The sequence below is a fragment of the Cetorhinus maximus genome, chromosome 20 (genome assembly GCF_964194155.1).
Source record: "Cetorhinus maximus chromosome 20, sCetMax3.hap1.1, whole genome shotgun sequence".
NCBI lineage: Eukaryota > Metazoa > Chordata > Chondrichthyes > Lamniformes > Cetorhinidae > Cetorhinus > Cetorhinus maximus.
This window is the reverse complement of record NC_135898.1, coordinates 59,458,565-59,477,344: the sequence shown is the minus strand read 5'-3', so window position 1 is coordinate 59,477,344 and position 18,780 is coordinate 59,458,565. Positions and strand designations below refer to the sequence as shown.

At 43.2% G+C, this 18,780-nt stretch overlaps 1 protein-coding gene across 1 annotated transcript in view; it reads right to left on the bottom strand.

The window, feature by feature from the left end:
* LOC144694412 (uncharacterized) overlaps positions 1-18,780 on the bottom strand; it is a 296,780-nt gene that overhangs the window by 174,888 nt on the left and 103,112 nt on the right. The window contains exons 8-11 of the mRNA XM_078564775.1: positions 14,899-15,045; positions 11,010-11,156; positions 10,374-10,520; positions 5,286-5,396 (exon numbers count right to left, since the gene is read on the bottom strand). Of these exons, the coding sequence (XP_078420901.1) occupies positions 5,286-5,396; positions 10,374-10,520; positions 11,010-11,156; positions 14,899-15,045 (552 nt within the window). The remainder of the gene's footprint in view (positions 1-5,285; positions 5,397-10,373; positions 10,521-11,009; positions 11,157-14,898; positions 15,046-18,780) is intronic.

The following is an 18,780-nucleotide window of genomic DNA, read 5'->3' as shown; positions in this document are numbered from 1 at the left end:
GCCTGATGGATGGCATTGGGAAGGGAGGAGCCCGCTACTGGCCATCCCCGTTACTTTGCCACCCATCCACCTCCTCTCCCCCAACTGTGGCACCAATGCCCATGTCCCCTCCTGCCATCACTCAGTCAGTGCCTAGGTCCCTCCTCTTTCCTAAGCCTCTGGCGGGCAGCAGCCATTACTAGCAGCAGCCACCACCTGCCCCCGGGACTGCCAATCAATGAAGAGCTACTGGCTTCTGATTGCCCGGCACCCCTCAGCCGGAAGGACTTCCGCCCCCAGGGTCTTAGATCCCGGGGAAGGCCTGCTGCTGCCTAGTTAAGTACCTGATTGGCACTTAATGTGACAGGCCTTCCTGAAAGGAGGCGACAGAGGGCTCTCGCCAGCTCTCCAACCAACAGGCGAGACCCAATTGCCTCCATTAAATACCGCCCAGTCTGTTGGCACAGCACATTGGATCAATGTAGGGTGGAATTTAATGAGGGTGGTGGGGGCCTGATTCTGCCACCAAAACTGGCAATACACATACTGATCTGTTCTCTGGGAGTCCTGAGGGAATTATGTCCTTAATTGGCAGCAGGAACTCTGCCACCTGGTCCATTCAATTCCTGCGTGTCCCCCAGTCCCACTCCCCAAGAGCTGCTGGCCAATTATAGGCTAGCAACTCACCGTTACTGGCAGTGGTGGCAACTTTTATTTTATTCTTTCGTGGGATGTGGGCATCACTGGCATGGTTAGCATTTGTTGCTCATCCCTAATTACCCTTGAAAAGTTGGGGTGAGCTGCCTTCTGGAACCACAGCAGTCCACATGCTGTAGATACACCCGCAGTGCTACAGTGAAGGGAGTTCTAGGAGTTTGCTCCAGCGACAGTGAAGGAATGGCAACATAGTTCCAAGTCAGGATGTTGTGTAGCTTTGGAGGTGAACTTGCAGGTGGTGGTGTTCCCATGCATCTGCTGCCCTTGTCATTCTAAGTGGTAGAGGTCATGGGTTTGGAATGTGCTGTCAAAAGAGCCTTGGTGCAGTGCATCCTACAGACAGCAGACACTGCTGCCACTGTGCGTCAGTGGTGGAGGGAGTGAATGTTTAAGTTGGCGGATCGGATTCCAATCAAGAGGGCTGCTTTGTTCCGGATGGTGTTGACTTCTTGAGTGATGTTGGAGCTGCACTCATCTAGACAAGAGGATAGTATTCCATCACACTCCTGACTTGCGCCTTGTAGATGGTGGGCAGGCTTTGGGGAGTCAGGAGGTGAGTTACTTGCCTCAGAATTCCCACCCTCTGACCTGCTCTTGTAGCCACAGTATTTACATAGCTAGTCCAGTTCAATTTCTAGTCAATGGTAGCCCCCAGGATGTTAACAAAGGGTCACCATCATACCAGGGCCGCTGGTGGAATATGTTGAGCACTTCCCATTGTTATGACTGGTCCCCGGGCATCGTCCCCCAATTTGCTATGATCCTGGAGGAGATACCCCAAATTGTTAACTTCCCGAACAGGACCCCAATTTTGTTATGCTAACAGGTGAGGAGGAATGAGCTGACTCCCCTTCTTTATTCAACCCTCTCAGGTGGCCGCAACAAGGTTAATTTAAAAAAGATCCCTTCCCTCATGGATACCTTTTCTCAATCCAGATGTATTTATGTTTTAGAAGGAGCCAATTTAACCAGGCTTTCTTGTGTCAAAGGAAGAGTAAGTATATTAGCTACAAAAACCTGAGAAAAAATAATAAATACGCAGCACCCACAAACACAGGTCAGAAATGAAAAGTTGAGTCCAACAATAAAAGTTTAAAAAGATATACGAATCAGTCTTTGGCTTGCCTGTGAGGAGTAGATGATGAAAAGTTGCAACTGTTAAGTTGGGTGATTCTGGTAAAGATGACTTGGGCAGTTGAGCAGTTGCTTTGGAGACACTTGGTTCTGCAGGCTAGATGAAGGAGTTGTCCCGTTTCCTTTCTCGACTGTGGCTTTGCTGACTTGCCTCCAGTCAGAGAGAGAGAGAGATCGACTTTTACCTGCAACTTAGTTGATGTTCTTCTGCTGTGACCTTCGTAGCACACACTAGCGCACCAGAACTAGAACACACAGATCAGGTTTGCAACCGGCTTTTTAACCCCTTTTCTTGTGTATTCTTGGAAGGGAAAAACAAACATGTCTTTCACCCAAAATGTTCTTTCTTTCAACTCAAACCATTTCCACATTCTGAGAGATAACTCAATAGGAGATGGTTTCTGCTGAGATGTGGTAATCAGTCTCCATTGTCTCCGCAACCACAGGAGATTAAAGTTCAGTCTTTTGCATTGCATCTCTCGCTTTCAAATGTCTCTGTCTAAAGTAGGCCTTGGCACCTTTTAGGTGCGAAATTCCATGGTCTCTCTATGTTAGTCAGTCAAATATAACCCACTTGGGAAGTTTCCAGAAAGTGGTTCCTTTACATTCTCAGCCAGCTTTAGCTTGTATGTCTTTTTACAAAACACATGTCTTCCTTAAAAAGTTCAATATGCCTGTAAGTAATTTGGGGCTGTCGTGAAACAATATCTTGGGTAGCTACCTCTTTCAAAAGGCCACCATTGACTAGGAGATCCAACAGCAGATCAGCTGTGCCAGCTCAGCCTTCTACAAACCACAGCAATGAGTGTTTGACAACAAAGACCCCTGCAGGTCAACAAAAGTCAACTGTACAAAGCAGTTGTTGTCACCACACTCCTGTACTGCATTGAGACCTGGATTGTGTATCACCAATAAATAGCGCTGGAGAAATTCCATCAGCAACGCCACTGCCACATCCTCCAGATTCACTGAGGGGACTGCCGAACGTACGCTTGTGTCCTTCCTGAAGCCAGCTCCACAAGCGTTCAGGCAAAATTCCTGAAAAATCCATTTCAATGGACCGGACACTGTCCGTATGGCCAAAAACATCTCCCCCACCAGGTCCTGTTTTCCCAGCTCTCAAACGGTCAACGTCCCAGGGGAGGACAAAGAAAACATTTCAAAGACATTCCGCAACTTTCCTTGAAGCATGATAGCATTGATAGCAATGACTGGGAGGAACTTGTGACCAACCATTCAGCCTGTCCATCAGGCTGCATCACACTTTGAATCACAACTTCTTAATGATGAGGCAGAGCAGCAGCAGAGAGGGAAGGGAAGGAAATCCTGCATTCCGGATCCCACTACCTCATGGGACGTCCTGCCGCATATGCCCAAAGATCTGCAAGTCGAGAATTGGCCTGTTCAGTCACATTAAGACCCAGGCAGAAACTCTCAACCCTGAGTCGACATCATCCACAAACTGGGGGACAGCAGGGCTTAATCAGGGGGAGGCAGGAAGGTGGCAAGGTCCCCGTCCTGCACCCTCCTGTCCAATCAAATGGCTCCCCGCAAACTATCGCAAGGCAAGTTATCGGAACTTGACTCTGGGGAGGACCATTACATTTTGTGTATAGTGTGTGAAAAAGAAGAAATAGAAGCTCCATCCAAGGCTCAACCTGAGCTGCATAATACAGGGAAGAATCACGAAGAGGATTGCTAGTATTCCATACGGGGCAAAGGGAGATGTAGAACTCCAAGCAGCAGGCTGAGAAACATAACAGTAGAGCTCTTAAACTAGGCCAATCCTGAGAGTTACATGACCTGTTGGGACCAAGGCCTACAAGCTAAGAAAAATCAGGTCTCGATTGGGGGTGTGCACTTTCTGTTTAAGATCAAGTACACTCAGCACTCCAATATAGCTGTTGAGCTTTCTCACATGGTTGCCTTCGGAACAGCTGACAGGAAGCAGTGAAAGTTTAGAGCTCAATGGGCCAACATCGGAGCATGACGAGGTCATTTGACAGGAAACGATGATTTTACAGTGGGATATATGGTGCCACTCTCAAGACATTTTATGAAAGCATTTAAGCTGAAATTCTGTCGGGGGAGGGAGGCATCTGTAACTCTAGCAGAAGACCAGCGGACCTCCTGTGGAATTTCGGCTCCTTTGTAGCAATTTAGATGGGTAGTGGTTCCATGGTCATAAGCATGTAGTGCATTATGTGCGTCTGTTAGAAGGTGAAAAATAAATGGTGAAAAGTTTTGCTTGACGGCAGTTCTTTCAAAGCATTGGGCAGAATTTTCTGCCTGTCGGTCGGGCGGGCCCGACCCAATCTCCGGCGGGCAGGGAGCCGATCCCTGCCGGAGAAGCGGGCCCCACCGCCATTTTACGTGGGCGCGCCAATTAAGGCCCGCCCAGCATGAAGTCCGGCGGGAAGCGCTATGCACTTTCTGTGTGGGCCGGGGGGGGGAGAGAATTCCCCAAAAGCGAGAGTGTGCTCTTTCGCGCATGGGCATGAAAGAGCGTACATCTCCCTGGGGCTAGGTGCTGCCTCAGGGAGATCGCTGACAGTTTTTAAAACATGTCACATGAGAGGTATATGTTCATAAATTACACTAAAATTTTATTAAACTTTTAAAATCCCTACATGAAACCTCATCCCGCCGATGGATGAGGTTTCATGTTTTTCCTAGTTGCCGCCGGGGCTCCTGGCCTGTCCGCCAACCTTAAGGTTGGACGGGCAAGTCCTTTAATTGTTTCAATGATCCTGTCAATGGCCTCAATTGGCCATTGACAGGTCGGCGGGCCCGCAACTGATTTTGCTGTGCCCCCACCTTCCTGAAAATTTAAATGGGGCGGGATGACATCGGGGGTTCCGCCCGACAACATCCCGTGTCATTTTACGAGTCGGCGAGCAGGCCCCGCCCCCTGCTAGCCGACGGCAAAATTCAGCCCATTATATGAGTTAAACAGCAGAGGAAAATACAGAGATAACTGAGAAAAACAACAACAAAAAAGGATTAGATTGGGACCAGTCGAAAAAGAAATATCCAAATCTGGAGGCTACAAGCTGGTGTTGGTTGCTAAACTGAAGATTGGTGATCTGAAAACAAGGTATGGGCAAAGCGCAGCTGCACGCCCGCCGAACTGAAAATCTAAATGACGCGCAGTGACGTTGGGACGCCCACCCGACATCACCACGCGTCATTTTACGCCTCAGCGAGAGGGCCCCGCCCCCGGCTCACCGAGCTGAAGATTCAGGCCATAGAATCTGAAGAGAGTCATCTCTGATATCACCAAGGTACAAAAGATAATAGTGACTGCACTTCAAAAGTACTACATTGACTGTGAAGTGCTTTGGTATGTACTGAGGTCATAAAAGGTGCTATCGAAATGCAGGTCTTTTCTTTTTTTACTGAATCATTTATACGTGCCATTGATTACACAGGTAGTAAAGTATAGAGCTGAGTACCTTTTTGTAATTTTCTCAGAAGACTCTTGTACAACCTCAACAGGAACAATATGAGGAGTGACTGCAAACAGAGGATGTAAATCTTCTTGTCTGTCACAGGGCGATGAAACACTAATATAGAAAGAGAAACAGATATATCTTGTGATTTTACAGAACTAACAATCATACAGACTGCTTCACAAAGTTATCCAGCACTACTCTCCATATTACTTAATATGTAATTGAAAAATTCAACTTACAGTTCACTGGACAACTCATTGGATAAATGCACCGGATGATGAAACACTCAGACATGCAATACAAATATGGTCCCTGTCTCAATCCTTTGTTCTGTACTGTGGTATATTTTCCTCTGTTGGAACCATAGAAAGGTTACAGCACAGAAAGAGGCCATTCAGCCCATTGTGTCTGCACCGGCCAAAAAATAAAATTGAAAAAAAAATTAGCAGCTCATTTCAATCCCACCTTCCAGCACCCGGTCCGTAGCCTTGCAGGTTACAGCACTTTAGGTGCAGATCCAGGTGCCTTTTAAATGAGTTGAGGGTTTTTGCCTCCACCACCAAACCAGGCAGCGAATTCCAAACACCCACCGCCCTCTGGGTGAAGAAGTATTTCCTCATGTCCCCTTCTAATCCTTCTACCAATCACCTTAAGTCTGTACTCCCCGGTAATTGACCTCTCCACTAATGTTTTCAAAAAGACCATCACAAGCACTTCACACTCACACTGCCAAATTAGCAAATGAGAAAATACACCCTCTCAACTGGTGTGGCAGTGGGATACTACAACCGGCCTCAGCATTGTTTTGTGAAGGGGGGAAAAGTTGGCCACACTTCCGGTTCAACGTCATCCTCTGCTCCCCTCTCCCTCCCCACTGAAGGGAAATCAGATAAAAAGCCTGCCCGCATTGCTCATATACAGAAACACACACTTCCACACAATCAGAAATGTGGGGGAGAATTTTCTGCCCACTGTGCGGGCTGCCTCAGGGAGTTCAATGTCACTGTGAAAATCTGAAAGAAAAATTTTTAAATATTATTCGGACATGTCCCCTCATGTGACAGTGTCACATGAGCTGGGACATGTCAAAGAATTTTAATGAAAACATTTATTTGAGTTATTTGATTTTGATCTGATCCCGCCCGTGGATGAGGTTTCACGATAAACGAGAAGGCTGCCTGGGCTCTTCGCCTGCCCGCCAACCTTAAGGTTGGACGGGCAGTCCAGACAATTAGTTTAACAAGCTGTTAAATGGCCTTAACAGGCCTTTGACAGTTCGGCGGGCGCGCAGCTGTCTCCAGTGCACACCCGCCGAACTGAAGATCAGAATGACGTGCGGTGACATCGGGATGCACACCCGTGTCACCGCGCGTCATTTTACGTGTCAGCAAGCGGGACCTACCCCGCACGTCGACCAGAAGACTCAGGTCATGGTTTTCAGTAGCATTTAGCAGGGTTTATGAATTAGTAATCATCTACCTAACCTCTCATTTAGAGAACAGTGCATATGAGGACTTTAGAAAGGGGATGGGAGGGGTGAAAAATAAATAGTCTGTAGTCTATATACATGGAAGATAGTGGTTTCTTGAATGTTAAATAGCATTGCTTAAGAACACTGCTAAGCATATAGACCATACAACGCACAAAATAACCTCATTAGACTCCGAGACAGAATGTGGATATGTTTCAATGCAGTAGCAGTTTAATCATTATAAAAATCACTGCATTTCTACCAGGTAACGTTTTTTTTGCAATATTATTTTAATGGTCAGTCAGTAATGTTTAAACCATTACCCAGTTGACATAATAAGGGGTAGAAATTCTGGAATGTCCATTTTTCGGGGCAAACGCCTAAATGGTGCAGCCCAAGGCTGCTCCAATATTTGGGCCTTAGGATTCATTTGCACCAAGCAACATGGCACGAGAATGCAGCCAGAGATTGAAAAGTCATTGAAGGTTGGGCCCCTGTTCAAATGTAATTCATTTAAAGTGAGCTGAATAAATAAATATTTTTTTTATAAAAAAAGGTGTACTCTGTAGTTTAAAATGTCATTTTTTGTTGAAGTACTGAAGTGAAAAATTTGGAATACAAACAAAAGAAATTGATGCTTAAATAACAAAACTCCTCCTTCTGGAGAAGTAAAACATTACTGGCCTAGAAGGAGCCAATTTCAATTCCCTTCAGCAGGGCAGTCACGGCCGGAAAATGGCATCAGATTACTTATCTTCCTATTTACAGGAGCAATCTGGCCACCACCATCTTGTGTAAAGTCCTTAGAAGGGCAGCTGGAGGCAGGAAGCTATTTGTAATATTCAAATTAGGGTCACATCATGTACGTATGATAAGAACAAGGGTGAAATGCTGGCGCACATGGGCTGAAATGTCAATTCTAAGCCCCAAAAGTTGACTATTGGGATCTATGTATGAGTAATCTGTAAAGTTAATGTTTTCACAAGAGGGTTAGCATTTAAATTAATTGGCGGTTATATTTGAAGCAGGGATGGGACACATTAAGCTTGGTGCGATCGACAGATTGAGAGTCTGAAATGTACAGCAATTCCACTTTCCCACAGCATTACTGAAGCATTCATTAATGGGTTTCAGTACAATATAAAAATGAAAACATATTTTAAGGACAATTTGTAAATCTTTCCTGGCACTTGGGGATGCATGAACTAAATTGGAGCATACAAATAAATGGAAAACATGAAACTAAGCCAATCATTGGTTTTATTTCTCTGAACATATTTAAACCTTTTGAATTCTGTAACAAAAAAAACTGGAGGTCCAGCCTTGGATCTTAACTGAGATTTCTGTGCTCGTGCACGAGGTGGAAAATACTCGCCAATTTATAAAAAAACAAGCTACATAACATAATAAAGCACAGATGGAATCTTTGACTCATCTATGAACCATTCACCAGCACAAATGTACATAAACGTTTCAACAATAAACCTCCTTAATTGCATGGACACATTTACAGATGTGAGAATTTTTTTCCCCCTATTAGGAGCTTTTGGGTTTATTTAAAATATTTAACATCTGACCTGAAAGCCTGTCATCAATTTTTACAACCAGAATCTTAGTACACATTTGTTAATAGTACCCAATAGACTGTATTTCTTCACAAAACTGATTGTTCTACAGATTTACAATTCTTTTGACAAAGACTCCTGGGTCCAGTCATAGTGAATGCAAAAAAAAAAATCAGGTGTGTTGGAATGCCTAAAAAGGAAACTGCCCATCGGGAAGGAAAGAGAGGCAAGTCTTGCGCTTGTTCTCCCTATACCAAGGAGGCCTTTTTTGGGTGTTCCTGTGCTGAACAGGGAGTTCTGTCTTGTATCCCCTCAGTTTGCCTTACTGGGAGTGAGAAACAGTGGATGCAGCACAGAGTTATGGCTTCTCCAGTTCTAGTGTGTCCCTCACTAGTGTGGTGACTTTGGCTGCTTTTATTGTGCACAGTGCTGACAGCTGCCAACACACAGAGGACGTCATGGTGTATCTTGTGGAACAAGTTTATTGTTTCTGTTTTCACTCAATGGCCCGGAATTTGAGATAGTAATGACAGCAGAACTATCAGGGCACCCGTAATTATTCAACTGAAACTGACATCAACTTCTGGAGTTCACACATGCACAGAAGAACATGGAAATCCAACAGCAATTCTGTGCTTCTCCAGGGGGTGCACAGGCACCCACCCACTAGACTGCAATTATGAAAATCAATGGAATTGACAAGAACATCCTCCTGCACTGTTAATCTCATTATGAAAACCCTCGAAAAGGTTACACCTTGTTCAGTGAGGTGTAACAGGGTTTTTAACAGTGTACAAACTTCATAAGTACTGCTAAATGCTCTCCATGACTCTGGAAAGCTGATATTATGATTGGGGAATGTCAAATTTCACCATAATGACAAAAGATACATAAATTTTTTTTTAAAATTAAAATGTATCTTTATTTTAGATTGTATCTTGATTCAATTGTAATTGTTTATTTTGCTATCCCAAAATTTAAATTACAAATGAAGGATATTAAGTGCTGTTAACTTTCTGGTTTGCTGTGTGCAAATACTTCATTGTGATTGGCTGCCTACCTGCTGACATCACTGCTACTGCGTGCCTGGACATCATCTTAGCTTGGTGTCTGATTGAAACTGCCATTACGAAGGGGAAAACCATGCCACAGATATTGCTAGATCTTTGTGAGCCGCTTTCTTCGAGGTCAACAGCAAGCACCCTTGTTTCATTATTGGCCACAAAATCCAGGCCAATAACAAATGAGTCACAATTTTAGCTAAGAACTGCTTTTATGCAGCAAACCCAGACTAAATTTTTTTCAATAAAGTAGTAGTTTTCTCCTATTAGGCTATATAGGTAGAATAAATGAGATGGTCCATTTTGGGTGCATTTCCAGTGTAGCTACCAGTCTGAGACTAATCTGAGCCAATAGTTACAATTCAGGATCAGCCAGGCAGAACCCTGTATGTTTGCATTGATCTGGTAGCCATTTAAAATCACCTTTAAAAAAAGCCTTGTTTGTTGATTGCCATGCTAAACTTATTTTAACACATTGATGATGCAAGTTTCATCATCTACCAACTACAGAGAAACAATTCAAATTGTATGATTGTTTCAGTTTGTACATGACTGAAGCAATCATTTCGTCAATCTCAGTAGGAATATTAAAAATCGAGGAGTCATAGTATTGCTTTTCCGGGATATAAAAGGAGCTTTTCTGTTCAACTCGAAAGGTGTTAGTTTGAAAATAACCTGATTTGAAATTCCTGGAAGATCAAAGCATTGATTTGAAATTCCAAGAAACAACGTAGCTTAATTAGACTTCACTGCAGTAATAAAATCAAGGAAAGAGCACTTTATGTTATTTAAAAGTAATGTAAAAAGAATTATTTACATTAATTGTGATTTTTTTATTATTTTGTCTGCCCAAAATATGTAACTATACTATATCATGTTACTCTTGTGCTTGTTCATCTTTTCTTTAAAAAAAATGTCTTAATCATCCACTATGACCTAACAGATTTCTTATTTTCCAAGTTTAAATTTTCTGAAACTTGTACATTGATACCTTAATGGAGTCTGTTCAAGGTGATTCTGGAGAATTTCAGCATCATCCAACGGCTTGGTGTACTCCGAGTGTGGTGGAGGATGAGAAGCAACAAGTGCAAGTAGCTGAGGTGAAACTGATTCTTTCAGTTCGGAAATCAAGGAAACACTGATAAACACAGATACAGAGATGTGTCATGGTAGACATTCATGTGACTTAACTATGGTAAAATATCATTAAAACCACAGCATTAGGGAAGAGCCCAATTCTAGTATCACATGACATCCACATGCCCCCCCCCCCCCTCCCCCCACCCCTCCCACCAACACACGCACACATACTTCTAGCAGTAACCAGAAGCAGCATTCTTCACTGATCAATCCTTTCCTAACCCAGGGACATTGAGACCAGTGTATGACCACACTGCTGTCCAGGCAAGCTCAATTTGTTTGTTTTCCTAACAAAATTCTGTCAAAAAATGTTGCGTGTGCAGTCTGCTCATGCTATTTGTAAAAAGTTGGCTGATTTGAACATTATAAAATGAAGGAAAGGATCTTGGACATGCAATACCGATTGAAGGCCAGAAGAGATTAAGAACTATACATTTTAAAATAACCCACTATGCCTGAATCTTATCTAAATCTTGCACATTGATACCTTAATGGAATCTGCTCAAGATGATTCTGGGGAACTTCAGCATCATCCAGTGGCTTAGCACGCTCTGAGGGCTGTGGAGGATCGGGAACAACAGGTGCAAGTAGGAGAGGTGGAGCTGACCCTTTCTTCTCAGAAGCCAAGGAAGCACTGGCAAACACAGATACAGGGATGTGTCAGGATCAACATTCCTGCAGCTCAGCTTTGAAAACAAATTTACTATATCATCAAAACTTAAGCTCACCAGAAATGGTCACTTTAACAATCATTTTCAAGTCAACAATGAACAAATGCATGTCATATAAATAAGGCACAAAAAAGCTGGAAACGTACAGCAGGTTGAACAGCATCTAAAAGACAAACACAGGTCAATTCTGCTGGATGGATCTCATCCAAAATATTAACCTTATTCCCCTTCAAATTCTGATCAACCTGTTGCCCATTTCTAACATTTTTTTAAATTTCATGTTCACATTAGTTGCAGCTTTTTTTTCATCTCTCTATATACCCTGCAATCAATTTTGACCACAACACTTTATTCACATTTCTGTTCTGGAATCCATCCAGAATTTTGTACACTTTGCAAACTGAGGAAAAATGTAATGGCAATTGCTCAAGCTGCAAGGCAAACCAGATTTCCAGCCAAACAGCATAGGGATTCGGGCTGCTTTTACCCCTAGATTTAAATGTTGGAGTCCAGATGAGCCGAGTTAAGAATTAAGAAATACAGGAGCCCCTGAGATCTCATCCTCTCCACGTATCCAACCTGGCTCAGAAGAAACATTTTGCCACTGAGTCAGGTGGGGCATTGGCTCAAGCCCCTCTCCTGACACCCGAGTGTATTTTATCCCAATTAAATCCACACTATAAGCACCCCACCCTGCAGACCACCCAGTGGTTCCCCATCTCCCAGCATGTTGATTTTAAGATCTTCATTTTAAGACCCCTCTGTGATCTCGCTCCTCCCTACATGTGCAATTTTCACAGCCTTATTTCACAGCATATGTCCTCTGCTCTTCTGACACTCTCACTCTTCCTTCACTTCAGTATCCTTGGCAGCACCGATCTCCAACATTCTGGAGTTCCCTTCTTACAGCTTTTGCAGCAAATGTCTGGTATTTTTGTCTCATTTTAGTCTGTCTCCGTCCCTGTTAATTCCAATTACCATACAAAACCAGTCTTAAGAAAATAAAAGCAAAACACTGCAGATGCTGGGAATCTGAAATAAAAACAGAAAAGGTGGGAAGAGCTCTGAAGAAGACATATGGACTCGAAACCTTAACTCTGTTTCTCTCTCCACAGATGCTGCCAGACCTGTTGAGTTTATCCACCACTTTCAGTTTAAGAAAAAACTTAATAGCTGATGCCGATGCCAAGCCTATTTTGATACATTGGGTGGAATCTTGTCCACTTAGTACCTGCCAGAACAGCGGGATTATTTTTGGGTTGAGAACCTGACTAACTGATTTGCGCACCTTGTGGTTGCTCTTTCCCAGAGCGATCTAATTATCTGGGTTCCCCAGCCAATTAGGGAGATGATACGTCTATTCTGTGAAAGCAAGGATTTCTAATTAAAGGGACCACAGCATGGGTTACAATGCCTTTCCTGCATTTGGATTTTTGATGCTGCATTGGAATTGAAAGGCGATCTGGGAAGACAGTTCCCCAGATCTCTCACTCTTATCTGGAGGTCCTGCTGTGGAATTTGAGGGTCTGCAATGAGGTGATCTTACCAAGGACGAGAGGAAGGAGACAAACTTGCCAACAAGCAGGCATGGATGAAAGTGACTGAGAAACTCCCAGCAGGAATGTGCTCCCTCAAACATGGAGACATGCACCAAGGAGATACAGGGTTTCAGGAGGGCATGACAGGGGAATGACATAACACTTTCAGGTGCTAAGCCCATCAATCTGCCTCCCAGCATTCTCCTAACAACATGCCTTATGTCTCAATCTGAACAGCCAACACTCACCCTCATCTTATTGCCCTTTTGCACCCGTGCCTCACAAAAGGTATCTATCCCAGCTCTCACAAGCTATTAAGTACACTCACACCTCTCTGCTTTCTCTCCTTGCAGGAGAAGAGAGCACACAACTTGGTGAGAGGCAGAGACCCAAGGGATGGGGAAAGGGGTCCTCCAGTGGCAGATTAATATGTATCCAACTACTCCACTGGGAAGGGGGTCTTGTTCGAAGAGATTGCAGATGTCAGCAGTGACCTGTTGAGAGCCTGATCCTCCTGACACATTAGTGGTCAGATATCTCGAGAGAGCTAATCCTCTGCCTGTAGACCGTGTGTTTTGGGGTCTCGCCTCCTTGCTGATGAATCTTGGTGCCAATCTCATCTGCATTTTTGAAATGTCGAAGAGAATGCAGCTTGTGCTACTACTGTTGTTGCTTTTGCTATGGCTGAAGTTGTTGTGGTGATGTGACTTCTGCTCTTGTCCCTCAGCAGAGGTGGAAGGTGGAGCTGCATAAGCGGCTCCCATGCGCTTGTGAGGGGTAGCAGCAGGGAAGCAGCTGAAAGCGAGTTAACTTCTCGACAAGTGAAGTGTCTTCCATGAAGTTGACAATCACATGTTAAGCAGTGATAGCACTCCCTGAGAGAAGAAGTCCTGTGAACAACAGTCTCTCAATGGCCATGGCTGGTGCTCCTCAGTGAAACTGATCAAAGCTTTCCCATCTTGTCAGTTTCACTGAAGAAGCTCTTCCTGCTCTGCAATTGCCTCGGTGACTCTGGCCAGATTTAGCGTGGAAGATGTACCATTTTGGAAAAGAAGGAATACATGGTTTTTAATGAGGCTCCTAATTGTGTTTTGGATCACATCAATTGCCTTCCTGCCTGATCTACAGAGGTTCCCCACAGGACTCAGATTCCATCCAATGAAAACAGGAAATGATCCTCACCCAATGTCATTCTCCTCCATTTTCCTAGCCTGCACATACCTGACAATTCTGCTCATCGATTCTGTAAACTTTCTATAGAGAAACAACTCAAACCATGTGATTGGCTCGATTTGTACATGACTAGCAATTCCCTTAGTCATTTTGAATGGGGATATTGAACATCCCTTTTCCAGTGCATAAAAGGAGATTTTCTAATCAAATCAAAGTTTGAAAAATAACCTGATTTGAAATCCCTGGAAGTGAAATGTTGGCTTGAAACTTCAAGAAACAACATAGCTTCCAGTGAGTTAAGAAAATCAAGGAAAAGAAGCACTGTATATTATTCCATAGCTATTTAAAAAGAATAAGTTAGTTTTGTTCTAGAGTTGTGATCTTCTTATTATTTTGTCTGCTCTAAATATGCAACTATATTATATCATGTTACTCTTGTGCATCTTTTCTCTAATAAATGTGCTTAATATTTTTAACTTAAAACAAGATTTGAGATGATGTTCTATCACTTTCAAAGATTGGAGTTAAATCTTATGAAGGAATACGTTTTTACAGATGGTATGTATAGGGTTTGCTCTTCGTTTCCCCGTGCATGTTATTGAAAGCCTAGATCTCAAAGCAAGGACAAATTCTCTCATAAGTATGGGGAGTTGGGACTTGCCCCTGAGCATGATCTAAGAAAGAAGAATTGAAAAAATAATGGATAAATGAGGATAGAAAGGTTCTAAAGAAACCCAACATGCTCATCTGCACAGCTATCTTAATCCTAACCTTAGAAAAACCTCCTCAGGACCTAATTATTTGACCATGCTTCCCCGTGCACTTCCTTTCATTCTTTCCAACTTCCTGCTCCAAAACTGCTGCATCCCAATTCCATAGTCACTTGGCAGCCCCTCAAACAAAGGAAATTAGGGACTATGCTTTCAAAAGTCACAGTGACTTAACAGTTTTCTCAGCTTCAAGTTTAAACTTTCTACATATTGTACACTGATACCTTAATGGAATCTGCTCAAGCTGATTCCGGGGAACTTCAGCATCATCCAGTGGCTTAGCACGCTCTGAGGGCTGTGGAGGATCAGGAACAACAGGTGCAAGTAGGAGAGGTGGAGCTGACCTTTTCTTCTCAGAAGCCAAGGAAGCACTGGTAAACACAGATACAGAGATGTGTCAGGATCAACATTCCTGCAGCTTAGCTTTGAAAACTAGTCCCCTTCTCATAAAAACTCCAGTTCATCCTAATCATTTTCAAATCAACCTCTTCAACGATCAAATGCACGTTTTATATATAAGGCACAAAAAGCTGGTAACGTAACCAGGTTGAACAGCATCTAAACACAAAGACGGATCAACGTTTCTGCTGGATGGATCTCGTCCAAAACATTAACCTTATTCCCCTTCAAATTCTAATCAACCTGTTGCCCATTTCTAATTTTTTTTTAAATTTCGCATTTACATCACTTGCGTTTTTATTTCATCTCTACATATTACAGTTTTGACCACAGCACATTTTGTCATTTGTTACACATTCTTAAATCCACCCAGCATTTTGTAGACCTTCCAACCTGAAGAGACATTCAATGTCACGTACTCAAACCACAACGCTAAACATACTGGAGAATCCAGTTTCTGTTAAGCCCCTGGGAATGCTGGGGTCTGGATGAGGTGTAATATGACCCAAGGAATACAGGAGACACTTGGGATCTCACCCACCCCAAATATCAGGCTTGGCTCAGTGGTAGCATTCTTGTCGCTGAGTTGGTTCAAGCTCCTCTCATGACACCTGCATACATAATCTAGTCTAGCCCTTCAGTTTAGGTGCCGGGCCGATTTCCTGCCCTCACACAACTGAGGAGCTGCAGCAGGATAACTGCTTAGTACTGACATTACAACAGTGACAATACTTCAAAAGTACTTCATTAGCTGTAAAGTGCTTTGCGATGGCCGGTGGTGGTGAAAGGCACTCCATAAGTGCAAGTCTCTTTACAGTTTGTTGGTGGCATGTTAACAATGCCTAGTCTCGCGCTGCACAATATGTGGGCAGAGCCACCCCACTGACATTATGGCAGTTTCAGATACTATTTTAAAATTTTTCACTGTCTTTTGAATGAGCTGTTAACCAAAGGCATGTTTGCTGTCAGGTGGCACTGTTCTATGAGAGCAGGGGCATTCTCTCAGTGTTTTGGCCAATATTTGTCCCTAACAACACCACTTAATCAGATTATATGGCCACCTTAGCCATTGCTGTTTGTGGGACCTTGCTCATGTAAATTGGCTGTGTTTCCCCGCATTACAACAGGAAGTACAATATAGAAGTACTTCATAGACTATTAAATGCTTTAGGAATCACTGAGGATGTTATATCACTCATGTTCTTTCTTTCACCTTTCCCTTTCATCTCTTTACTTTGAAGTTTTATGTTGTGGCTGCTAATCTAGGCTAACACTCTGAAGAGGTACTGTACAGATGGAGGCAACGTCTTTGTGTTGAGATATTAAACTGAGAGTCCCTTTGCATAATCAGGTGGTTTGGGTAAATTACTGAAGATCCCATGAGATTGTTTGAAGGAATCCTAGACATCACACCTCAAACAATAGCGTCAAAAGCTAGCTAACTGGTCATTCATCTCATTCCTGATTTGGGATCTTGCTGCATACAAAATGGGTACTGCATTTGTTTGCATAACGAGTCACAACACGTCAAAGCAATTCATTATTTTGAGGCACTTTGACTCACTTCTGAGAGCTGGAATAAAGTTGAACATAAATGAGTCTTCCATTCTCTTTTCTGCACTCATTTGTAGCCAAACTTGACACATTATCCGCAACCTTTCTCAAATACACATTAATGAATTGAATCCCTGTGCTTCTTCTCTGTACACTTGAGGTAGGCAAGTTACTGAAAGGCCCCTTCTACAATCTCATTGGAGCACTGCCATTTGTTGACTGATAAGGCAGCTTAGAGGAGGCAGAGGCAGAATGGGGATCTGCACATGGCTTAAATCAGGAGCAGCTAATCATTTTTACTCTCAGCTGTACCAGTAGTAAAGGAGCCAAAGCTCATCACAAACATTCCAGTTATTCTGCTTATTTGATTAGATTGCTCTACAGAGAACCAGCAAGGACTTGATGGGCCAAATTACCTCCTTCTGTGCTGTAATAATTCTATGCCTCTATTACAAACTAGAACTGTAAAGTAAGCAATGAGGTAAATGTGCTGAATATATATAAAAAATATGTGGGTACATGTAATTCCTGTCTGATCTTGGTGAAGGAAGAATTAAAACTCATTTCATCCACTTCAAGGGTAAAAATATTTCTGGCAATTAACTCTAAAGCAACGTTGTTCTCTGAGTGAAGCAGTCAAAGATTACGGGCCACAAGCTATTCAGGCTCCTCTGTCAATGAGAGACTGTTATAAGTGTGGAGTGCGAATCAGTTAATTGTCCAGAAGAAACACCCTATTCAGTTTTTTCACCTAGCTTCTAAGCTAATCTCCTGGAGCACACAAAACACATTATTAACCGAGAGAGTTTCATGCCAAATTAGTTTTTAGAATCTCGGCAACCCCCATTATTTGCGCTCACACGTTTCGGTCAGATCCATGGGAAGGCAAGAGGCCAGGGGTGGTTCTGGACCAGTAACAAACAATGTCATCCAACACACACAACAAGATATCTAACGCAGTCACAACGAAAAACAGCAGGTTCTCATTCAATCCAGAAATTCTTGTTTTGGAATGATTCAAACGTGCTGTAATGATCTGAATTTCAGCACCAAAACAGCCAGCAAACTCTGAAGCTGCAGCCAACTTTATGTGTAGTTCCTTTGGCATCAGTATAATTCCATAACTGTGGGTCTATAATTAATTGGAAAATCACTGCCATCTAGCATATGGATTTTGAAAAATTCACAATAACAAACACCAAGATGCAAGGTAGTGTGTTCACTAGGTTTACTTATTGGTATCAATGCACCACAGGAGAAATCATTATAAGTAAATGCACTTTATGAAATATTTCTTGCGCTTTAAATTGATCATCCCAAAGCGTTCCAACATACCAAAACCAATTCAAAATGCTAACCACCAGCACTTTATACTTGTGTTGAAACGCTTCATACATCGTTTACAAAAGAGCACGGTCAAATAGCCTCTATGCACCACTCTCTACTGGCCATATATTATTTGTATCTATTTTATCCCTCCATGGAGCGCCACCTTGACATGGTGGAGAGGCTTGTATGCTTTAACGATCCCTTGAGTGCTGCCATCAGAAGCTCCTTGCTTCTGGTAGGGCCATCCTGTAGTGGCAAGGTTGGGGGGTAGGTGCCAGACAAAGTGCTTCCAAAAAGTCCTCAAACAGCAGAACAGGCAAAGGAAAATGATGCATCTCACTGGTTGTGAAGGCAGAAGACGGCTGCTGCGGCAAGGTTGTCCCAGTCATCGTGGTTCGACATGTCACCAAAATCTGACCAACCCGTCAAGATCATGTGAACAACGACGGCACCCGACATCCCCAAGGTCAAACAAAATCACGCACAGTCTTCTACCAGGGTCCATTTGCCAAGTCCTGTGATGATGGACACAGACGACAGACACATGAAGGTCATAGGACACCTGTGTTGGGACAGAGGTGTCTTCGGGCAGCAGCTCATTCCAAATGAGAAGGGGCTAGAAAAGGTGCTCTAAAAATAGGCTGTCCCACTTTCTCCTGGCTGGGGAACCACACCCTGCGGGACCACCATCTTTGTTGTCAAAGAACAAAATCTTTAAATGTTGCAACTTGGAATGTTTGACACTCATAGATAACCTCAAGAGTAACCGTCTGGAAAGAGGAACTGCAATCGTATCATGTGAGCTATCAGGGCTCCAAATTGAC